General features: G+C 37.4%; 1 protein-coding gene across 2 annotated transcripts; it reads right to left on the reverse strand.

The window, feature by feature from the left end:
• Positions 1-1,369: 1,369 nt before the first annotated feature.
• On the reverse strand, positions 1,370-25,718 carry LOC134528370 (zinc finger protein 668-like). Of its 2 annotated transcripts, none has more exons than XM_063361942.1 (11): positions 24,993-25,718; positions 19,810-20,085; positions 18,743-18,862; positions 18,549-18,672; positions 17,505-17,633; positions 13,842-14,045; positions 10,905-11,063; positions 10,181-10,330; positions 8,841-8,929; positions 5,876-6,088; positions 1,370-4,853 (listed from the first exon to the last, which is right to left on the reverse strand). In XM_063361942.1, the coding sequence occupies exons 1-11, from the start codon at positions 25,551-25,553 to the stop codon at positions 4,470-4,472; spliced, it is 2,409 nt and encodes an 802-aa protein (XP_063218012.1). In that variant the 5' UTR covers positions 25,554-25,718; the 3' UTR covers positions 1,370-4,469. The 2 variants fall into 2 exon arrangements, with proteins under 2 accessions (XP_063218012.1, XP_063218011.1); XM_063361941.1 differs by having other exon boundaries at positions 8,784-8,929.
• Between the last annotated feature and the right edge of the window lie 123 nt (positions 25,719-25,841).

Below are 25,841 nucleotides of genomic sequence, written 5' to 3' on the forward strand. Positions count from 1 at the left end.
AATACCAAAACTAGAGCAAAATTATTTATTAACAGACGACTTAAGTCAAACAATAGTTGCTATTTTCTCATCCTCATCAAAATAATGCCAAAACAATTAAAAACTAGCTATAATTGCAAAGCGTGTTTTGAGGAAATTCGGAATTGTAGAATGATAGTAAATTGTTTGAATTCGCTAACTATACAATATCAATCTATAACACATAAACACACACACATTAACATTCTTCTGTGGCAAATTTAATCCAGGCTTAAGAAATTCCCGCGAAATCGTTGTTACAAACGTCGCAACGAAAATCTTGTCTGAACAAGCCACATGAAACTTTATTAGGTTGAAGGCACAAGAAAATGAACAAAAAGAATACATTCCTTGAGTGGTCGCAACGGAACATTAATGTATTTTACTTTTTCTTTTTTACTGCTGGAGTTTGCATTACAATCTGAGAACAGTTACTAATTACCAAGCAAATAATAAATTATAATATTGATGTGTACTACCAACAAATTATTAAAACAATACAATAAAATTGTTGTGATATAACCTACCACACGGGCATTTAAACGATTGTTTGCATCTATTGCACTGTGTGGTACAATCGCCTATGTCTGTGAAAAAAATTCCTTTTTGCACTACATTTTATTCTTTTTGACGGTATTTCTTTAGCTTGTGATGATCCCTCTACACCTTTATCCATTTATAATTTCATTAGATAACATTAAGAAAACCCAAAATGACGCACACTCGTGTGAGAGGTCAAGCTTCCAAAGTTAACAGAAAATAAATTGCATGTGCAACGTGAAGACTTGATTGATACAAAGCTTTATTTAAGGCGAACAGTTGAAATCGTTTTGAAGTGTTATTGAATATTAAAAATAACTTTGAATTTCATTGTAATATCGAAGCTTCGCAGATGCCTCATTATATAGCTATGAATGACTTTTCCCTTTATTTGTGTAAAATTTTAAAGATCTTAATCTAGTTCATGATAAGTAGTTTCGCATGGTACATATGTGGTAACAAAAACTCTGGCATTGCTTTGAAAAGTGCCAGGAACACAGTAAAATACAAAAAAATAAAAACAGTTTGGCTACAGCTATGTTGGTGAAACTAGTTGTGTATCATAGTAGTGAAAATCTCTCGCTAAGTCTGTATTTTTTATACAAAAGAATATTAAAGAAAATCTACGAAAGTTAGCTTGAGTGTATGCAATGTCTGACCTCATTATATTCTTTTTTTTTTAAATATCATACACTTTTTACAACATCAAGTAGCCCTCCTTACTGACTATGCAACTATTTCTATCATGATAGGATTTACCGGAAAGCATGGAACTTACAAAATATAAATTACTAATACCCATCACCAGAGATATCAATGCTAATACATTTTTAATGTTCTAACACATTACAAGCTACAATTCCATTAATATCTGACAAACATTTAATGTTAAACATTTAACTCACTCAAAATGACTAGCAACAAAGCATGTGTGTATCTGATACACAAGCCTGTGAAAGACACTACATTACATGTACAAACACACAAGCTTACACTAGACAATAAATATTTTTTAGTAAAACTGGATTCCACAATACAAAGTATCACAGTCGATAAATTAATAATAAAAACAATTTCAAGAAGCTATTTTGCATTGATCAGCAATGACTAGCGAAAAGATTATACGGTGAGTTGCAATAAAACCTAAAAGTATTGTCAATAGAACATATAGAACCGAACTAACTACAGGTTAATACACCATAAAACACCAAAATGTAGCTAAAATCATTAAAATAATCAGGGTTTTTAATCATGTTTAATTAATGAAAATTAATACAATTAATGAAATTACTAAATGATAATCTTTTCATGTATTATAATCAATATGAATGTAGTTTATTTAGCATTATGTTTGTACTAAATAATATGTAATAAAAAGATGGGCAAATTTTTTTTTTTTTTTAATCATGCAACTTTTATTAGTAACTCATATTTACATAACGACATTGGTGCATTTTTCAAACACATAAATACTTTCGATTTATTTTTATTGTTCCGAGTCGTTAGAGATGCTTATTATATTGTAAAAGTGAATAACGTATCAGTCAAATTGACACTTATGGTGCCATAAGTACATATTGTGAAACATTTAAGTGTAATATTTGTTGAATAATGGGATATCATTATTTATGAACTAAACAAAATTTATGAAAAATAAAAACAATAACACTAAAATCTCCTGTTTTATAAATTAACATAGCCTTAAAATAAAACCATAAAATTTTGTCTCTAGCATTGACACATCAATAAATACTTGTTTTATTTTTTTTGGTGCAAACAATAGCCTTGTTGAGGTTTTGTTAATTACTAAACAAAACATTTAAATACCATGAAAAGTTCAACCGACTTTAATCAGGTATGTTTGGGACCACACCCATGCTGAAATAATTAAATCAATATAGGTTCAACCGAAATATCAAGAAAAATAAATATACAATACAATGTTATTTAACACAGTTTGTAGTAAGCTACTCTATAGAAAGAAAAAAAAAACAGATGAGCATTGGGTCTTTTTGTAAAAAATATGGATATGTACAACTAGAAAAAGTCAACACTATAATGAAATGAAAACAGACAAATTTGATAAACTATGAGTGTACTAAAAACAAAGGCAACCAAGTTCTGAATGTGTGTGGCTTGATTACACTACAGAACGTTCCAAACCCTAGAATACTGGATTAAGAACCTTTCTCCATTAAATCACTTGGAAAAGCAAAGGAAATATTTGGCTATGAAATCTAAAGGAGCACATTACACTATCTACAAGATGTGTTAGTAGAAGAACTGACAAGTATACTCCATCCAGGAAACCTCTCAGTCACCACGATACAAACTAAGCATCTTAACCGCAGGGCAGGGTTTACGACATGTATCACAGTACGTTTACAAGTAAAATTCCAACTTTAAAGTGGAATCCACAGGAAACACTTCTAAGAAAGTTCTAGCTAACAAAATACGTTAATATCAGTTGTATTTTAAGTCAAACTTCTTAATGCCTGTTAATTATGACTACTAGGGATAGCTAGACAACAGTGGCATAGCTTGGGAGGCAATAAGGGTGATATGTCCCCTTCCACAAACCTAAGAAAAAGGGCACTAATACACACGCAGTGAAATAAGACCACATTTGAGGTTAAAAAACAAAGCTACACTGAAAATGTGTTTCCTCCAAACTGTCACTATGACAGCAAACAGTGCTCAATTAAATCATTTTTTAATAAAAGAGTGCTGCCTATTTTGAAATGTATTAAATATTTTTAATTTCTGAATCATTCCTGGTAGACTTTAGAATCCCTCATTTAGAGATTTCCACATTTTCAAGACATGGCAGCTAGTAAAATGCATATATAACGAAAACTTAAAAAAAAAAATACAATAATAGGATAAGGAAAAGAGATACTCATTTTTGAATTGTCTTTTGCTACACATCACAAGTGCAGTGTTGAAAACAGAAGAAAAAAAAATAATAGTTTTGAAAAAAATTGTAAAAAAAAAACAGTCTTGCAATAGGGTCACCTTATGTTTCTGGAAACTACAGTTTTAAAATAGTCACAGAGTGGAAGTTTTGTTTCTCCACATTAATCAGATTCTTGGATGGCTAAAAATATCCACAAATTGCTATCATTGCAACTTCCTTATGTATCAAAAAAATATTAAAATGCATAAGCTAGTTTAAAAAAAAAAATCCAAATTTTGAAGTTATGCACATTTAAAAGAAAGTGAGAAACGCACTTGCGACATGTTGGATAAAGACTATTAAGAGGATCCAGAGCGAGATTTCAAACATGACGGATTCCTCTGGTTTTAAACACATCATCAAAATTAATTTTACGACAATTAGAAGATGTTTAAAGATACCTTTATCATATTTACTCGAATGTAAGATGCCATCAATTCTAAGACCCTTAATTATTTATAATAAAAAAAAAAGTTTATCAACAAGGGTAAGATGCACTTCAATGTAATAAATATAATTATCATTAAAAAGGTGAATGGTATTTCTAGTATACTCTGGTGCTTTATCCTGTCACGTTTATTACCTACACAAAGTGCTCGGAATCTAACACCGGTACCAAGTACATGATGCGATTTTTATGCGAGAATTATTTTTTTCCAAATACTGATGTCCTGAAATAACGCAGCAACAACAATCATGCGATAAAATTAAGTAGCCCCCCCCCCCCCCCCCCCCACCCAAAGTTATGAAAGAATGTGCGGATTGTCAGTGAAGACAGTATGTTACGGTGTGAGAAGCCACGTCGCCTACGTCTACTGCTGCAGGCCCACCTGTGAGTGTATTTTTTCAACCCACCGAAAAAATTTCTGTATCTGCTATTATTGGAAACAACGTTGATGAGTATTCCTGCGTTGATATCGTGTACTGCGCTGCATTAAGTCATTACTAGTGGGTGTTAGAAGAGCGGCGGCATGCAGGGGTAGTCCGGCTGGTGGTGCTGGGCCCCCATGCCCTGCGCCTGCCCGCCCATGGAGGGGTGGTAGGCCACGGAGGAGGGGTTGGGGTGGTGGAAGCGCGGGTCCAGCATCATGGCCGCCACCGCCTGCTGGGAGGAGCGCACCAGGGGGTGGGGGCCGGCCTGCTGGGCCGCCTGGCGGGAGTAGGGAGGGGGGTAGTCGAGCGAGGGGTGCGGGGCCTCGCTGAAGGCCGGGTAGGATGCCTGCGGGGCGTGGTGCTGCATCATGAGGTTCATGTCGGCGGCGGGGGGGGCTCCCTGCTGGTGCTGGGGCCCGGCGCTGCTCCGGTCGCCGGGGGGCAGCGAGCTGGACGAGAAGCCGTCCTGACACACACGCCGGCATTGTCATCAACTCTTAAACCATTAGGTGAATTCTTTTCATAGTTTACCGCTATCTCAACATTTTTTAAAATTATTATTTGCATCCATGGGTAGCTTTTTATTCATTTTTTTTAAACTATAATTATGTTCAATCATAATTGCAATACACAATATTTAACGCAAAACATGTTCCAGGGAATGGCAGGTGGAAGGAAAAGAGCACAAGTCTTTCATAACAGTTGAAGCTCAGTAGGTAAATTATGTTGGTTACATGTGCTTCGTTTGACAGTCAAACACTTCAATCAATTATCCAACTAATTACCATCTAATTTAAGTTGCTTTGAAATATTTTTGCTGGTGGGTTTAGTTTCTCTTGCCATATCTCTAGCTGTTAAAATGTAAAGCCTTTTACCATGTCACATTCCATGGAATGGGTGGTACAAACAGTCCTTTAGTTGATTATGTCGCCTTCAGAACATGCCATTATTTATTTATTTGTAATATACTTACCAACAGTTAGAAACTTTACGGGTAGGCACAACATATGCCAAAGTGCAACTCACATAAAACACAAACACAAATTAATCAATAGAAAAAACAATTACACAAGAAAACAAAACAACTACACTACAAAACATATATATATATACATACATATATACATACATATATATATATACACACACACACATACATATATATATATATATCCAAACAAAATAAATTTATAACATTTATGTACATTTATTAACAATGTACAACTATAAGCAGGGCCATGTAGTTGGAAAACAATAACAAAACAATAGTAGTAGATTTGAATAACCATGTAATTTTGGAAAGAATAAAAGAAAATTTCAAAATTCGTAAGTTACTTAACTGAATTGAATGTTCATTTTATTAAAGTTTGTAATTGGTCTATAAATAAGATCATTAGTCTTTTGGGAAAATAACAGTAGACTACTGAATTATTATTATCATAAATATAATAACTTATTACACCAAAGAAGAATGGACTGAGAAGCTACCTGACAGGCCTTGGGCCCCCCGCGACCAGACGACGACGAAGAGGACGAGCCGGACGCTCTCATTGGGCGGGCCTTGTAGGGCACCTTGGCCGAGGCGTTCTCCCCGTGGTGACGGCCAAAGTGCTCCTTCAGCTTGTCCCGTCGCGAGCTGGCGTACTCGCACTGACTGCACTTGAAAGGCTTCTCTTCCAGGTGGATTCGCTCGTGACGAATCTGCGCCAGCAACACCACTCACAAACTGCACTCGGCACAACAACAGTGTTAGACCAGGGCATGCAAACCAGTCTCACAAAGATTTGTTCGTACATTTTTTCCTTACGTAACTCAAATTGATGGAACGTAAGCTGTATCTACAATATTGGCGTCATAGTTTACAACTGATTTTTACATCGGTTGCTAAAAGAAAATGGCCAGCGAATTTTTCTTCAGTCTGTTACTCTTACAAGGAAGGGGTCTGAGTCAGGGCTCACTGATTTAGCTTAAACCGTGTGAGCAGAAGCAGGTAGGTGCCCCTTTCAACGTCTTAAAATATATAGCCTAAATGGGCCCTCAGATACAAAAGCTCTTTAAAGATTTTAAGGTAGTGTTTGAAGGATTTTTCATTAATTGTCAAGTCAGTGACATGGTGCAGTGGTCAAGTGCATTGTCTGGCAATTAGGTGGCTTGGGTTCAATACCCACTGGTATCAATTTTTTTCTTATTTTTTTCTCATTCAATTAAACTATTAAATACAGATTATTAATATATTTAAACTGTTAAAACACAGATGGAGCCACCTCACACGATCCATGAACTGACAGTCACATTAATTACAAGTACTTAACTTATTTGATTCTAAGATGCATCTTTTTTTCAGAACATTTTTGAGCTCTCATTAAATAAGTGGTTTGTTACTTTCGCCAAAGTTAAAGTTATTAAATTTTCTATTCCAAGATGCCCATATATTATACTGAGTTTTTTGAGACTTGGCAATGGGTAGAATAGATTACAATTCTCATGACTTTCCACACTTGCAGGCAAACTCATCTACATTTGTAGTTAAGTATAAATAGAGAACGTTATTTGGTAAAATTATCTGTCCCAAGAAGATAAAATACTGACAATCAGAAGTGCACTTCTGTGCAAGAGAGGCTCACACTTAGTTCAGAACAGCACAGAGCACTTTACAGTTAAAGAACAAACTGTCTTTACGTAAGGTTGAAGCAGCTAAATAAATGAAATGTCTACCAGTACAGCTAGTGCTAACACTCTGCTGAGCAGCATTGTGAGATTAGGTACTTAAGAAAAATAAAGCACCATCATAGTTAGCATTAAACTTATACAAATCAATGTTTTATTTAAATTGAAATGAATCTTAATTCTGTTGGTAAATTTTCTTTTAGAGAAATGTTAGGATCAAGAGAGGGCTGCATCTTAGAATATATAGCATCCTATATTCATGTAAAAATGCTATCAAGAGCATGCAACAAAATACATTTTTAAGGACACATTAAGCACCTCGCCTAACTGGGCACACACACAGTGCCGAGTTTAAGAAAAAACCATGCAATTGAAAAACTGCTCAAGATATTTGAGTGATGACTTTTAAAAAAAACGTTTAACACACTAAGAAGAATGAGTAGTTCTGTTTCCACATTTCGTTTTTTAACTTTAGTTTTATAGAGTGAAAATGAATAAAATATATGTTTTTACTTATCAAAATAATTTTTAAGCATGAAACGCACAGTAGAGAATCATGAAAGCGCTCAAGGTACTTGCATTACACTTTTATCTCCATTTTTTCGCTATATAATGTTATGGTTATCATTCTAATGTCATAATTGCGCTATGCATGATGAGAAGCGTTGCGCTCAGAAGAGGCAGCGAGCGTCGCACTTATAATTCCACCTCACTAACACAAATACACCCCTGACTAGATGGGCCCCTTGAACTAATGTAATGCCAAACTGAATAACATAGCTACACATATATGTAATAACGAATGACTAAATTGTTACAAATATTATCCATCAAATGACTTCCGGTGTGTTTAACATACCGAAGTCATTGTTTTTGATAACTGGTTGCTAGTACTTTTAAGAGTAATCTCTTCTTCTGGATAATGCTGCTCACTATCTGGTCCTACTATCAGTACTAGATCGTTTCTAGGTCAAGATGGTCTCGACAAGTCACTCTCAAAGTTAGGAGCAACTAGTTCTCCCCAAACCAAATTCAAACCCCTAAACTGCTAATAAAAATACTAAAATGGTAGGCACGTCCAATCAGTTCAATGCATTTAATTTAATAATCATATACCTGAACTTAATGTTTTCAAAAATACTTTTGAAGTAGCAAAGCTAAAGAAAATTACACTTTACAAACAGCAAGTAGCTACGATTTATTCTCTGACGAAAACAACTACGGGATAGCTAAATATAAATAAAACATAAACATAAAATATGAATATCTTCCTCAGTGGTCAGTCAATAACTTCCTTATAGTTATGTTCTCAGTTTATGCACAGATATTTTACAAAGTTTTTGGGGAGAAATTATACATGAGGGTCTTATTGGGATGTTCCAAACAACTGTTGAATCATCCATCTGCCGCTGCTTCCTTCTTGCCCTCGTGCACGTCAAGAATTATTCAGACTGACAAAGAGTCAGGTGCAATACCATCTCATATATTGGCGTTGGCTAGGCCGCATCCCATATCCATGTTGACACTGCTTTAAATAAACTAATATGAGGATCTTCAGTCGTACATGTATGGTAAATAACTAAAGTGTGAGACACAGAACAGGGGATGTGACAGATGGAATAAAAGTGAGGTAGATGAAGGAAGAAAACAGAGAGGACAAGACGAAGAGTAAGAGGGGGAGACAAAGACGAGGATAGTGGCTGAAGTTCGGCCTGTCCACGCTACTCACGAGATGACTCTTTTCGAGAAACCCTCGACCACAAATATTGCAGGAGTGCGGACGTACCACACCGTGGGTCCTGGCGTGGGACCCCAGCTGGGACTTCTTGGGTGTGGAGTACTTACACTGGGGATACGAGCAGCGGTACAGGTCACCTGCGGCACACACAAGCCTAGTGTAGTTCCTCCCGCCTGCTGCCGAGCCCAGTGATGTTTATACTGTACATGGAAGTAGCAACATTCACCCCAGGAGAATTTTCTCTTCTGTATAAACCGTGTTTTATCGCATAGTCGTCACACTGTTATTTTAGGGCGTCAAAATTCTGAAAGAAAAAAAATCGCATAAAAGTCTCACAATGTTTTTGGTCCTGCTGTTAGATTTCCAGCGCTTTGTGTCGGTAGCAAATATAACCTTGACAAAGATCACAGGACAAAGCACTGTACAATAGCAATCAGTTTTTATGTTGCTGTCAGGCAGTGTGGTAATTATAAAGGGAAAATACAGTAATTACGATAAAACTCGTTTTAAGAGGTACCCTCACAATATAATTTTCTGTCCAATAAGGTCAAATGTTTCGGTCCCGCCATTTTCTCCATGAGATGTACGTTATTTTATCCCATGTAAGACGTTGCCCACAACTTCTTTTCCCATGTAAAAGATGTATTTTAAAGATGAAATCCGGATATTACCGCTTCCTCATTTAATTAACATATGTAAATACGAAGTTGTATGAGTGTAAATTTTCTTGTAAAGTGGTTTTCAAACGTTATAACCTTTATTGGTTCATCATCGCTGGTAGCGTATATAAAAATGTAGCCAGCGCTAGTTGGCATTATTCATGTTTTGGTACTTTGATGCCCACATGGAGTACAAATACAGTCGAATAATTGACATTGATAGCTCGCTGATTGCATGTAATGTGCCCGCTCTGTCTCGTTCCAAGTATATCTTAAATGAATTTAAATGTAATTACTGTATTTTCCCATTATAACTACCAAAATGGTTGACGGAAACTTGAAAACAGATTGCTGTTGCACAATGCTTTGTCCTGCTATCTTTGGTAAGGTCATGTTTACTACCTACACAAAGCGCTAGGAATCTAACAGCGGGACCAAAAACATCCTGCAATATTTATGCAAGAATTTGTTTCCCTCAAATTTTAACACCCTAAAATAACAATTCAATGATTATGCAAGTGCAAGAATTATGCAATAAAACATGGTACATGTTACAGTGAAAGTATGTATTATTTATCAAAACTTTTCCTGTTTCTGAAAAACAAAATTTTTCGGTAAATTTTTATGAAAATATTTGTTAAAACTATTTTTTCTGGAAAAATTTACATCTAGCATGTTCCTCAAGTTTAATCATTTTTATCGCCCATCTCCAAACAAAAATGAGCGTACCAGCATGCATTCTCTTGTGAGCAATCAAATGGCTGAGGTACTTGGTGGAAAAACCACAAATGTCGCATGTGTACGGTCGGTCGTTGCTGTGGCTCGCGAGGTGCTGCTCCAAAGTGGTCCTGGCAGAGAACGCTCGCCCACAAATTTCACCTGCAACAAGAAAAAAATTATCTTCCAACAGATTTAGTGTAAGCATGCATCAAAAATCCTAATTACGCTGCATTCTGATCACAAACTGCTTGTGCAATACGTAAATTATATTTTCAGTAACCTCACTCAGCTTCAATTCATGTTATCACATGTATTACATTTTTTCAAAAATAATTTTTCAATGTGTATTCAGTTTAAAAACAAGTCACAAAATTACTATGACTGTATAGAAGATGGTTTAATGTTAATTTCTGCCCATTAAATGAAGCGCAAACAAAAAAAAAGCATGGATTTGGATTCCACGACTATGCAAAGGGCTTAAACTTAAAGTAATGACCATTGTAACTCCTATATTTACAGTGGGCTCTGAACCATTGCGTGTAGTTTTCCAGTTTGTAAATTAAGTCATTCTAGGGTTTGGGTTGTAACCCTAGTACTATAAGGAAACGTAAAAAAACTGTTTTAAATTGAATTAATGTACATAATACAAAAAAAAATTCAACTAGCTACAAAATAAGGCAATGGCTGCGCGCTAGTCAGGCCGCGGTGACTGCTCCGGAGGAAGAGAACTAACACTTGAAGGGGCGGTCGGCGGAGTGGCAGCGCAGGTGGGCCAGCAGGTTGCCCCGGGTGCGGCAGGAGTAGCCACACTGGTCGCAGCGGTGCGGGCGCTCGTCCGAGTGCTTCATGCGGTGCGTCAGCACCTGCTGGATGCCGTCGCAGCTGAAGTCACCTGCCGACACCACGCCCCTTGCCGCCCTCATCACCTGTGTCCACCCGCCGCAACACCCATTTCGGGTTATATAGGGGATAGTGGTGTCTCGGGAGGGAAAAAATACATTTTAAATATTACAGCCAGGGACGAGAGAAATCTCTCGGCGATCGAGGCCTCCACACCCCGGGAAAGTTTCGGCACTCGGACTCTGTGTATTCCTCTCGAGACAGGCCTGCGGGACTCTGAAAAATTTTTGCAGGGGAGCCAGAAAATTCTCACACCATCTGTGGTTACTCTCAGTTTATATGCGTTTACCAGCATATGGCTTGCAAAGTTTATGCCGATTTTAGTTTAAAAAAAAAAGTAGTGCTACCATTACACGAGTTCTTCACTTTGGGTTGATATATATTATAAATTATATATTGCACTGAGTGGTTGAATATGTGCGTAAATAACCAATATGTTTGTTTTTAATAAATTCAACTCCACAAATTTAATCAAAATAACTCGGCAGTAGTGTGTAGCTCTGTGATCAGCGCAGTTATTGCACGTCTACCGCCCGCCCGGTCGGCACCAGATTTAAGTGTCTGCTGGCTGTGATGGCTTGGTGAGAAGAAAAGATCAAGAGTGTGTGTGCGCGTATGCGCGAGGCCATGTGGCAGTGTTGACAGGCTCGCCCTACCTCGAATCGTCGTAAATGTCCCGTGAACTGGCAACCTACACAATTAGCGTGTCTATCTTGTCAGGTGTCTATGATGTAACTGTGCCCAAACATGATTAGTTTTTGGATGAGATTTCCCATGCTTTCAACTTAACATTATGAGAGACAAAACTGAAGCCATAGCTGGTGTTTAAGTGCACCTTTTATATTCCTCCAGTCCCGCACAAGTTGCTGGTAACATGCTAGTTTTTATAGAAGGAACTGACAAAGAGTAGCCTGACGCCTCTCTCTCTCTATGGCAAAGGAAGTGGTAAAAAAAAATACAATTGGCAAAAGGAAAACAAGGGAATAAAAAATAGCAGTCTTCTCCTTTGTATTTTTGTTGGGTAGTACGGGAATTGATGGGGCCATATGTGATGATGGATGGAGGGGGGAGGGGAAGAGAGAAGTAGGTTGCATCACACCCTCCCATAGTGAACAGACAAGAACAAAGGCTCAACACCAGAGCTGTATTTCATAAGCACCAATAATCTGAGACACCGAACACAAAGACTTTACTTGTATTCATGGAACTCTAGTGAATATAGACATTTATTCTAAGGCGACCTTTATGGTGAAAATTTTAGATTTCGACATGAATTTCCGACAAGAATATGAATGCCTTTTATCATGGGTTGGGTATCACTTCAGCTGAGGAATTTGACACAGCTTAAAACTCATAGTCATAAACTATGAAAGCTGCAGAGCTTAAGTAAATATATCTTAGCAGAGCAGACTTTGCACATGGTTGTTACTACTTTGCGAGAAGCAACATGGAATGCAAAAATATTGTTTGGTAATGGACGTGGATATGCTCTCTGATGATTCTGATGTTGATATGGAGTCAGTTGAGCCCGTGGTTGTGAACGATGGGCCAAGTGTCGCAGCTTGGCATTGCAATTTCTGGTGTCGCAATTTTTCTGGCATGGCCACCAAACCGTCAAGTAAGATGTTCATCGAAATCACGTCAAAAAATAAAGCAACATCAATTTTGTTAAACTGAGCGTTGAGCGTGATGGAAATTCACGAAACAAACCCCTGGTGGTTGTAGTTTAAAATACAACCTACCCAGAATATTTTTATGCCTAACATTAAAGGTGCTACCTATACACAGGGGCAACCCTTCTACAGGTAAATACTGTAATCTCGACAGGATAGTAATTAAAGTACAGTAGAGCCTTGATTAATGGAGTTAATGTGTCCCACAGCAACCTATAATGAACAAATTTTAAATAACACAGATACAATAAGAAAATTTTCTTGGTTTTCAGTTTGACCAGAAGCAAAATATTTTTCAGGATGATGATTTTTCAGCATTTCTTCTGTATAGATTCCTTCATGTCACTTCATTATTTGCATAACTAGTAAATGTCATCAGCTTTCAACAAGTTAGATCATTTTCCAAACTCTCAAGTAAATGGTTCAATAGTTTTCGCTGGTATTGGTGCTTTAGGTCAGCTCGGATAATGCAGAACCTTGGTTAATTGAGACACTACTGCATTACTAATCCAAATTGCAAATTCATTATCATGTTGATTATATTTATCCATCCAAAAAAGTAAATCTCATTAATAAAAAGACACCTGTTCATACTAATTATTTTCACAGATCTAGAAAGAAAAAAACAGTAATTACAACACACACCAAAGTATTGGTGTTACTTACCTAGCCATATTTTCCAGTTGTGTACATGTGTGTGCTTACAGGCAGAAATTATTGTTTTTTTTTTTTTTAGTGTGTTGCAACGGATTATACAAATCCTTCACAAAAATTAATTTGTTAAAACACAGTAAGCAATTTTTTTAATTAAGGTAAGCTCTGTTATAAGTGCCCAGATTATGATCCTTTCAGGTTTAAGGGGATTAAATAGTAATAATGGTAATGTGGAAATTTTCTAACCATCTTCCTAGGCTCACCAGCAGGTAAAGCTTGCAAACACACATTATTAGGTTCTTTTACTTATTTTCATAACTTTTCGCCTTAATTCACGGTCATCGAAATAGTATCATCAAACTGGTTGACAGCAGAAACTTAATGAGCCATTAACGATGCGTGACTTCCAGGCAACTCGGGGCACAGGGCAAGCCGGTACTCACAGGTGTCGCACTTGAAGGGGGGCCCCGGGAAGTGGCCCCGCATGTGCGCCAGGTAGTCCTTGTTCCACTGGCAGACGAAGCCGCACACGCCGCACTTGTAGGTGACGTCGATGGTGTGAGCCTGCGCCAGGTGCTGCTCCAGCCGCGTGGTGTCGGGAGCCACGTGCGGGCACAGGTGGCAGCTGTAGCCGCTCAGGGGCTCCGCTGGCGACACACACTCCCCACCATCACAAGGGACGCCCACTTTTCAATACTCTGGCATTTGGTGCAAACATTTGTTTTCAAAACGGCATTTTCATGAATCTCTACCAATATCCAGCGGCGTAGCCAGGATTTGTGTATGAGGGGTGTTAAGAAGCATGGCCCCCCCGTATTAAAGCGGGGGGTCGGGGCGGTCCTCCCCGAGAAAATTTGGATTTTAAGGTGTAAAAATTGGGCTATTTTAGCAGTTTTCGGTACTTAAATTTAAATATTGTAATGGTAAAATTTTTATCAATTTTAATATGAAATTTGTTTGAGTGATGAATAAGAAATTAATTAGATATTTGGTGCTAGGGGGGGGGGGGGGGGGGGGGGTTGAACCCCTGAACACCCCCCCCCCCCCCCCCCGGCTAAGCCTCTGCCAATATCCAGGAAACCACCCAAGATGTGCAATGAACTACTATAATAGACCTATAGTTCTCCAAGGTAGAGGTGCATGCCCGCTCACTCCGTCGTGTACACAGCCAACGGAGCATTTGACACATGTCCCAGTGTCTCTTTCTAGTTTCAAAATAAATAATTATAATAACTCCACGTTAGCAGGCTTCTTGTACAGGCAAATACTCGGCCATGATGGATTTTTAAAAAAGCTTGCATTAGAGGTGCATTATGTAATTTCATGGCTTGAAAAACCACAGATACAGACAAATATTTTGCTAGTATGTTACAGTGAGAGTGGTTTTCTCAGGGTGCTCCTGCCCTGCCCATTTTCTGTATTTCTCAGCTGCTCATTCTTAAGGCCTCATTTCATGCTCCACCCAGGGATGGAAGCACCTACAGCTAAAGCCCCTACCTCCATGGTTGTTGCCCCCAGCTTTAAGGGAGTACTGCCGATACATTAGTATTGATTTCATTTTTGTTAATGATATTTTTTTTACTGATGGTGTTGTTAGACAACATTATCATTACTATTAGATAAATTAGTAGTATTATTATTATTTATAGCATTGCAATCATCAACATTACCATTAGTATTAATGTTATATAATTATCAGAAGTAAACAGCAAATTAATTTAGCAATGACTTTTGTGCAATACCATATTTACCCGCATATGAGTTGCACATTTTATGCAGATTTTTTGTTTTATAACATGTAATGCAACACTTATGGCAGTTTTTCATTTTGGGCAAAAAAAAGTAACATTGCAGTGTGTGGTTTAATATGAATATGTTCTTAAATATAACTAGCCTGTGTTAGTTTTTAATAAAAATATCACAGGTTAAAATAAGTTGTTTAAATTGTTTAGTTAAATGATCTCAGCAGTGTGAGTAAAGCACCATGAACTGCGCTGTTAATAAACGTTTGCAGCCAATCGGGCGGCTTCCCGGCCACCGCCGGTAAGTGACGTGGCTGTCTGCCCCGGGGCTGGCGCTCACGAAACAGGAAAATCTAAAACTAAACCAGCCGGAGAGTGAGAGAGCAGAGGGGTTGCATGTGTGTTTGAGAGCGTGTGGCCATGCAGCAGTGTTTACGGTTCTCCCTCCCTCTCTGTCGTTGTACACAATCATCACGTGCCTATCTCAGCAGGTTTTCATGACGCAACATTCTAAACTGCCAACATTCCATGACAAAACTGCTCTACAGGATGTGCTTTTTTTTATTGAAGGAACTGACAAAAAAACTGACACGAAATAGTAGCCGCCGTCATTTCTCACTCAAGAAAGGGGATGAGTAAAATTAAAAAATACTTTAGACGTGAAGGGGAAACATGGGTATAAAAAAAAGGTATTCTTTTTCTTTGTTTTTTTTGGAAGGTGTGAAAAAAAAGGGGGGGGGGGAAAGAGAAAGAAGGGCCATAAAGTATGGAGAGAGGAAAGGCACAGGACAGAGGGACAACAGCAGTGCCGTGTGTGTTTCGTATGAGACAATAAGCTGAGACACAGACCATAAAAACTTCACTTGTATTGTACTGCAGATAGATATGTGGTGCGACTCATATTCGAGGGTGACCCATACAATAAAAATGTTCAAGATTTTTATGGCCAAAATTATACCTAGATGCAACCTATATGCTGGGGCGACCCTGTGCCGGCAGCAAGTAGACATTTGAGTGACGTCATCGACAAACAAGAATCTCCCCTCCTTATTGTCCCCTCCCTGGTGGTCTGTGCTGCCTCCCCTCCTTTTCCCCTACTCCAGTCTTCTCTATGCGCATGCGCTTGAGCGTTTGGTCTCCCTGGTAGTTGCAACGACTGTTTGACGTTCTTCTTATTTCAGGTTTGAAAGAGGTAACATGTAAATAATAGGGTAGCAGGTCTCCGACGTGTGTGGGCAGCACGAAGGGGGTATGTGATTGATTAACTTTGGATTAGGTTTTTTCTAAATTAGTTTTCGGATTGCCTTTGGAAATTTTGTTTTGCTTATCATTACTTACGTGTAGGAATCATTTTGTTTCATAATGTCGCTCAGTCGTTTTGATTGGCTGTGTTGCCTTTGCCCAGTATTATCAATTTTATAGGGAAACTTTAAATGTTCACGAGTGGTCGGTGCATGGCACACTCTATGTAAAAGGAGTCATATAAACTTTGCGAGTTAAATGCTTTAATGTAACTGTATATGTGGTGCATTAACCGACGCCGCGGTGTCGTAAATATGTAATGTTAGCAATATATTTGTTTTATTGTATTGCAGTTTGCACTAACGATGGTTTGTGATTCTATGACAGGGTTCGGTTAGGTTAGCTCGTCATGTGAAATATTTGTTGTAACCTTTGTCAGATGCGGTAATTGTATCAGGCTTCTCTCTTTCGGTATAAATTTTGACCAGTGTATTAATTGCTTTTGATATCGCTCTTGCATGAATCTAGCGAATTATTGTATTGCATGAATTGTTCAGTATTTTGCATCTGCATGATTTTAAAGGTTAATCATTGCTATTGCTACTGTAATCACGAATCTTATGTAGTGCTGTTAAGCTTTGTTTGATCATGACATGCAGGAAAAATTAGTGTATTGCCTGAATTGTTCAGTATTTTGCATCTGCATGATTTTAAAGGTTAGTCATTGCTATTGCTACTGTAATCATGAGTCTTATTTAGTGCTGTTAAGCTTTAATTGTTTGATCATGATATGCAGGAAACGTTATTGTATCGCATGAATTGTTCAGTATATTGCATCTGCATGATATCAAGATGTGTCATTGCTATTGGTACTGTGCTCACTCATTATTTTCGCTGTCATTTTCATAGTTGCATGTTACTTATTTTGAACGAATAAATTTGTTGAACGAACTTGTGTAAATCCTTTGGAACGTATTATTTTGGTAAGAGTTCACATGTCCTTCATTAGGCACCTGGCTTATTTAATGTTCTATTGCTGTTTTTTTTAAATTAATTGATAAATACTTGTACTATTCCCCGAGGATGGTACAACCCTTCTACGGGTAAATACGGTACACTCACCATCGTCGTCACTGTTCTTCAGAGAACTGCCACACTGCTTCACTCGCTTGTGCCTCGACAGTGCAGCCAACCTCCCTCCAGGGTGCAAACGATACAGTTTCTCTTTGCGGCGATGGAACCGCCGCAGAACTGGGAACAGGCAAGGCAGTTGTAACTGTCGACGAGCAAAGGTTACGATGAAGATTTTCATATTTGGCTGAGGGTCTTTGATGAATGTATGTGCTTTGTTGCCACACTTGTAACAAAACATTTGTACTGATTTTTCATTGAAATATTACTTCTTTTTTAAAATTATTTGAAAGTGTTTTGTGTGACTTTATACACCTTTGAACTTAATATACGCAAATACATACAATGAAAGATTAATGAGAAATATTTAATTGGCTCACCCTTCACTTGGAAAGATCCTTAGTCCCATAGCAGCATATCATATTCTGGTTTCTACTATTTGAATATTGCAGTCAGTTTTTATGCTATACATAATTTACCTTACTGCTAAAAAATTTATATATCAAAACCTTTATCTCTCTATTCATATGACCTACAAATCTCACTGAAAGTGAGGTCATAAGAGATAAAAAAAATAATAACATTGAAATTAATTTAGTGTATGTATGACAGTTGTTTAAAAATCGTTCAAAACTCACAATTTTAACAATGTTTTAAATTTTTAAGCAGTTTATGTGCAGTTTCAGCTCATTTGACACCAGAGAAACACAAGGCTCATTTGAAATGTGACTGTAATGGGTTTGATATTTTAACATAGCTCTGAAAAATTCATAAAACAGTACTGTGGATTTGTGGATTTTTGGATTTGTGGATATTTTAACAGAGCTCTGAAAAATTCATAAAACAGTACTGTGGATTTTTGTAGTTTTCTTCTGCAGACATACATGTGCTAAGCAATGGCGTATGTCCAAAAGCCTACATCAAGTCTTGCACTCCCATTGCACAAATCTTTCAAAGATAATAGTACTGTGGATATTCTTCAACCAAGGAGCAATGACACACTTCCACCCAGGTGGCAAGAGAGCCACAACTCACTCAGCTTCCGCTTGATCTTCTTGGTGGTCCTGATGGAGACGGGCGCCGCCTGGGGGCTGGACTTGCCCTTCCTGTCCTCCGAGTTGGCGGCCATGCTCCTCCCGCACGCACTCTTGTCCGCCCCCTGCAACAACACGTGCGGTGGAGGCCTGCGCAGAGTCCGCACGACCGCGTCGTGACTGGGCAGGACTCACCTGCCCGCCGTCCAGGTGCCCGACGGGCGCCGAGTGTACCGCCGGGTGCTCCCCGATGCCGTCCATCATGCTGGAGACCCCCATCGACAGGTACGTGTCGTTGTGCAGGGAGAAGCCCGCCTGCAACGTCACCACCGGTAAGCCACTAGTGTCGCACACACATGCCCACAAAGGAAATTTACTGAAAACGGGTCATTACACGGTAAAATACCTTTTTTAACCAAGTAAGAGTTAAAGAACTAACAGTATTTTAACTGCAAGTTTCTGTTTTTTTTTTTTTTAACTTAACCATTAGACAGTTTTTTTTTTACAACTAAAGTTAGTCACATTTCTCAATTTAGATTTTTCTGATGAAAAAATTAAATTGCCTCTAACTGTTCCAAAACAGGAATTATCAATTTTTACTCAAAATGTTACAACTTTAAATGTGCTAGGATGATAATTTTATTAAGTACCACGACAAAAAATGTGGGTGCAGAATCAAGAATATATCTTTCATAAAAATGCCACACATCTGCTACACATTGTTTAATGGTTTTTAAAAATTGTCGTACAAAATCAGTCGTTTCCCATTTAGAAAGAAACAACCCGGTCTTGTAGACTTTAAGTAGCCTGATTCTTTCTGTGTTGGCGAATTTTTCCAGCCCTTGTTTATGTACAAGTAATTAGCAACATCATGTGATTATAATTACAGAGATGGATGGAAAAAAAAAGTGTAAAGACTATCAAGAGCCTGCTTCTTCTGCCCAAGCTCATCAACGCAATGTGTTAAGTTAGGGAATCATCATATTGTGTTGTAACAGGTGATTTGAAGTTAATTGTGTTGATATGCGAGGAAATCATACTCAAAGTAAGTTAAATATGTGTGTGTGCATGTGTGTGTGGGTGTGGGTGTGGGTATGCGTGTGGGTGGGTGTGTGTGTGTGTTTGTGTATGTGAGAGAGAGAGAGAGAGAGTTAGTTTGGAACCACTCCAACTGTAGAAATTACACAAATGTAAGAACATCTCTAAAACAGACAGCCGACACGTGGTGACGACTGCGACTGCGCACGGGCGAGGGAGCGGACCTGGATGAACTTGTCCTGAAGGGCCTGGTAGATGCCCTGGTACTTGGGGAACAGCAGGTTGTTGTCGACGAGCGCCTGCAGCACGAAGTAGAGGCAGGCCTCGCTGCTGGAGTAGAGGGGCTCGCGGTCCACGTGCTCCGATACCAGCACCCCGTCCACGCCGTTCCAGTCCACGAAGGTGAGCAGCGCCCGCATGTTGCGCTCCCGGGACGCCACGTCGCGGCCCACCCAGCGGGCGACCAGGCTCAGCACCCCGCTGGGCGGCAGGCTCCACGACTGAAAGGCAACGCGCTGCGTCCCATCGCCTGTTCGCGTGCATGCCATCATTTCAATGTACAATAACATTCAATCACAAATCAAGAACATGTTCAAAAATTAAACATTATGAAATAATTTATAATACTAATAAAATGCCAATCTTGTAAAGTTTATAAATAACTAAAATTTTATTTAACTCATCCTTCTTTGACTGTATGAAATTCAGAAAAAAACTAGTTCAAATTATTTCAGACTAAGCGTTCAAAAATAATGAATATATAAGTTGTGTCTTAACATCGCTTAGAAATTGGGGTGTCACTACAGACAATGAGAATGGATTATCTACAGAATGCATTGGTGGGAAGAAAACCCACCATTCACAGCAACATCCGACAATTCTTTCACTTGTGAAATATTCAGGTTGAACCTGCCGAAAATCCAACCCTGATCAACTCGCTAGGGGGGAGGGAGGAAGTTATCTGACCACTCAACCACCGTGGCTTCAAATGCAAACATTGCATGGACGCTGCATTCAGAACTATGTCATAGATCATGTTGACTTGCCTCTTGTGTCTGGACAATAATACATGCAATCCATTATTAAACTTACACGTTGTGTAAATTTGGTATCTGAACGAAGGAAAACATAGGCCTCTAGGTAGTTTTCCACGTTCTCTCGTTCTCATGGTCTAACCAGCAAAATGTCGCTACTGCACATCCGTTCTGAGCAAAGATGTGTTTGCTTCATGTCAAGTCTAACTATAAGTGCCATTTTCAGGATTCTATTACTTCACGTAGAAGCTGCCATTGTAAAAAATTCATAATTTGTCAAAGAAAAGAATGTCACGGAACATATTAATTCTTTAACTGTGTCGTTTGACTTGTCTCAAATGCATGAAATATTGCTTACTTGCAGCACGCGACTGTTGTTTTCCTAAGCTGTGATGCATGTATGTGGTCAAACTAATTACTCGATCACAGTTGACATTTATATAAGATTTCAGGAAGGTCTGCATGTGTAAAAACTTGTAAATATTTCTCAAATGCTTTGTGTCATTGAAATTTGTCAATGATACAAATTTTGGCAAACATAATTTTTTTCCATTTTTCTCCGATTTCTGGGTAAATTTTCATTTCCTTTTTCCGCAGCAAAAAGAGTTACGTTCAATACGAGACTGAGCCGGCGGAGAAGGAGTTGGTGCTTAGTGTTTGAATTGCTCACCGGGCCTCATCGACATCTGCTGCTCAGCTACGAGACTCTTGTCTCATTTCCCCTCCTGTTCGCGTAGTTTTCCTGTCTGTCCAGGTGTACTGTAAAACTTTCCCTCCTCGCATTTGCTGAGTTCGTAATGCTCCATTCCATTATGGCTATCAAGAGCCTGCTTCTTCTGCCCAAGCTCATCAGAGCAATGTGCTAAGTTAGGGAATCATCATATTGTGTTGTAACACTTGATTTGAAGTTAATTGTGTTGATATGTGAGAAAATCATACTCAAAGTAGAGTTAAATGTGTGTGTGTGTGTGTGGGGGGGGGGGGGGGGTATGTGAGAGAGAGAGAGTTAGTTTGGAACCACTCCAACTCTAGATATTCCTGTTTTGGCTAAAATCATTTTCTGAGAATTTTAAGTTGCTTGCGCCATGTCATAAAAATTGTTTGAGTAACATAGACTTTTACAAAAAAGATCTTCCCACGCGATTAAAGTTGAAGCTTTTCACCGAGCATGTCAGTTTTTAGCACGTATATGTTTTGATTATAAAAAAACTTAATTTTAAATGTAATAATTTGTAAAGTTGAGAGTTACTTAATCAGGTTTACCTGGTTGCAAGCCTGGTCGTGGCACAGCGTGTCTGGCCATTGAATGTTTTGTTTGCACTTGTAGTTATGAATAAGGTAGCTCTTGTAGAGTTCCAATGGTTCATTTTTGCTTTTGACTTTGATTTGGGGTTCTTTTTCTCATGTGTGGCGAATGCTTTTAAAAGCATGTAACTTGTCTTTCACTATTCAGTGGTTTGTAAGCAACGACTGTCATTAGGACAGTGTATGTTTCTCGTAACTCTTGCCCTAATGTGCTTGTCTAGTTTGAGACACAAAGTTGCCTGCTTGTAAGGGTTTTGTGATTACCTTTGGCCACAGCAGTGTGTTGAATACAGTTGTCTGCTCTTAGACAGAACATCTCTTGTTTAATGTTTTCTGCATGGTAACATTTCAAGGTCTTAATTTAAAGTCACATTTACGAGAGATTCACCTTTCCCGTGTCAGCCGAAAACAATGCCACCTAACACAGATGGGGTTCTGGAAACGTGCCGAACCCTCGAGACACACAGACAAGATCAGAATATGACGTGAAAAACAGATTCAACTCTATTAAATAATAAATCCAAACAGTGGCATCATAAATTATCACAAACAAGATAACCACAAATGAAAAATTTTGGAAATTTATTACGTTTCTGAAATTGTAAAGTAGCTGTAACCCAATGTACAAACTTCCACTGTCGTATTAATTACCTCAACAACAGTGAAATACTTATTATCAATGTTACAATTAGAAGAAAAAAAATTTATGTATAATACTTTTCCACAGTTGTTGCAATTTTTACGAGAAAGGTAAGTTGGCGCCAATGTTTCGGAATCCTCAGGCACACAAATTCTTTGGTACGGGCATGAATACTTGCCTTTGTTAATTAACCTTGCATTTGTGTAAGTCCAAGAATTTTAAAACTTCACATGTAACTACCGTTTAACATTGGCTCGTGCAGCAATGCAGGTGCTGCAATGCGTAAGTCTCTACTGTGCTTTCAAACAGCTCGATTCAATAATGACAGGGATCTTAATATCAGGCCCCTGTGTTTTCAGTAGAGAAAAAAAAAAGGATTTGTGATCGTAGACTTCCACCAAATTTTACCAATGAGGCAATCTTAACATTACTCTATGAAACATAGCAAACATATACCCTAACGGTAAATATGAAAATTTAAATGTTTCAAACATAAGGAAGGACTTGGATCATTTCAACAATGCTATAAAAGTATCATCACAATATCTGTAAGTACTAAAAAACACAAATATTGTACATTAGAAAATTACCAACAACTCATTAACAGTTAAATATTGGTAAACTTCTTGAAGTATCACAAATATCGCTTCGAGAAAGATTCAAAAAAATTGTCAGGAAATAAAAAAAGGTATTTAGGAAATTTTTTATCTGTTCATAAAAGAAACTCTCCTTCAAAATTACCCATACATCCATTATACTTGCTAATACCAAGCCATAACTTACCAGAACAAGACCTATGAAAGAAGAAAATAATTGGCTGCCATGCCCCATTTAACTACTCTAGAGGCTCAATTCAAAAGACAGCAATCCTCACATATCCCAGTTTGTCCCTTGAGCCTGATGGCACCATCCTATATACATTGCTCCAGTGGTACGCGATGCTCGGGGTTTAAATTTAGTATGTCGACAGATTCTGGACGTAACAAAAACTAAAATATCACAATACAAACAAATTGTGTTAGGTCTTTAAGAAATTTTTTTTTCTTTTGAATACATTTTGCAAACTAACTTCATTGTTATAACACGAGTTTTGGCTATGTCCAGTATTTTCGACATACTGAATTAAAACAGCAATCTGTAATTCAGTTTACCTGAAAAAAATGTATTACTATTTGTTTTACTTCAAAGTTATGTGTATGTAAAACTATGTGTGTATGTGTATGTAAAACTGTGTACATGTAAAACTGTATATATATATATATATATATATATATATATATATATATATATATATATATATATATATATATATATATATATATATATATATATATATATATATATATATATATATATATATATGTATAACTATAAATATGTAAATGACATGTTCCATAGCCTTATGGTTTCTACCAAAAGAAGGCTCAATGAAATACAAATAAATAAATACAAATAAATAAATAAAAATAAATAAATAAAAGCATTATGTACCACAGGATCAATGTATACAGGATAGTTGCCACCAGAATGAAGGGATAAACTTGGTTATGTGATACGGAACTTTTACCCAACAGACTAATAAAGTTTGATAGCAGTGCTGATTTGGATGCGACCAACCTGAACACATTATGCTGGAATCACAATAGCGCAAAGAGTGCATTGCAATTAAGCAAATATTCCTCTAATCCAATCACATTCAACACATTGGTGCATCAGTGGAATATATATGGCAGATGCATCAGACTTCCAGATTATAAATATGTTCTATTTCCATTGAGTAGAGGGCACTGTTACTGAAATTAACATTAGAATTTTGTTTTCAAAATATAGTTAAGCTGGTGCTACTATTATGAACTTTGTTTTTAAGTTTTGTTTTCTAAGTTTAATTTTTTAAATCTCTGAAATGTGTTTAGGCACTGTGATTTTTTAAATCAAATGTTAAATTTTAACATGTTTCACTCAAATAAGTAAATTAAAAAAAAAATTGTAAACATTGAAGGTGGTTGTTAAATTTGGTGATATTTAATAGCAACAAACATGTTGTATATGTATGTGTGTTTAATTTGTGTAAATATCAATGCATGTGCACATACATTTTACATTGTATGATTTGACATGTTCTATATCCAGGAGAAATGACTTCATATGGGATCCACAACAATTACTAAATAAATAGTCTATTTTGTTTATTTTGTGGGTAAGAACCACTCATTCATAATTACGTAAGCATATTTTGCTGTCACATCAAATCCTTCATGTTGCCCACTAGTGACTACACAGCATTATAACTGCATGGCTCAAACTTTCTGTGTTAATATCTAGAATTAAATTGTCTTAATAGCATAAATAACAAATAACTTAGTTTTAAAAAAAACTGTATCAATAAGACCGACCTATGTTCTCTGTTAAGGAAATAAAATACTTTTACCTTTTCGGACAAAAATGATTCAATTTTTGTAAATGTGCTGTTTAGTAGTTCATCTTGTTGAATAACTTTATTTACATGAACTTGAACAAAAACTGTAGCTGCTTTAGATAATGCTGGCATGTTATATTTTTCAGCCATTTCCCTCACGGTGAGGCAGTTGGTGACATCAAGATACCTGTCGAGATACTCAGCACAGTAACTTTTTAATTTGCCAACAAGAAAATGATTAGCAAGTCGCAATAGCTCTGCAACATTATTTTTATCAATCACTACTGATCCAGTATACATGTAATTAAGTAAACAACTGAATATTTCTGAATTCTGACAAGTAATTGTCAACCGTTCCTTTACTGTCCTGTGCATTTTCAACACAGAGTCGAAGTAAGGAGAACACGAGGCCAAAACACTCCTGTGAGCTTTGAACTGCTTCCCTTCTACATATAATGTAACGTCGCAAAATCTTCCTTGTTCTTTTTGTATCTTCAGCTTTTCTAGAATTGCATTTCCATGTTGATTTTCAGTGAAATTCATCGGATTATTTGGCAAAACCGACAATGCCATTCTTAATTTGTGTACGTCAAAATATATTTACAGAAGATTTTACATGATATCAAGCAAGTACCGACAAAGAATTGTAACTCCCGTTTCGTAATTAATATAAAACTTAACACTTCGCACCGGAATTCAGAATGACAGAAGAATCTTTAAAAAAAATACACTAAAAGTAAACAAGCCAAAGATTACATAAACGAACGTCAAAATCAGAGAGCAAAACGTATATAGAAAATACAATATCTCAAACAGTAAAACATTTTATTTAGGAATTTAGGAACATTCAAACATCTATTA

Source organism: Bacillus rossius, chromosome 1 (assembly GCF_032445375.1).
Source record: "Bacillus rossius redtenbacheri isolate Brsri chromosome 1, Brsri_v3, whole genome shotgun sequence".
Taxonomy (NCBI): domain Eukaryota; kingdom Metazoa; phylum Arthropoda; class Insecta; order Phasmatodea; family Bacillidae; genus Bacillus; species Bacillus rossius.

Bases quoted from the DNA above. Each gene is read 5' to 3' on its own strand.
- LOC134528370 (XM_063361941.1), bottom strand. From the start codon at position 25,553: ATGGCATTGTCGGTTTTGCCAAATAATCCGATGAATTTCACTGAAAAT. The intron at 20,086-24,992 runs GTAAAAGTATTT...GTTGCCTTTCAG, and splicing joins AATCATTTTTGTCCGAAAAG to TCGTGGAGCCTGCCGCCCAG. The intron at 8,930-10,180 runs GTACGCTCATTT...TGTGTGCCGCAG, and splicing joins TCACAAGAGAATGCATGCTG to GTGACCTGTACCGCTGCTCG.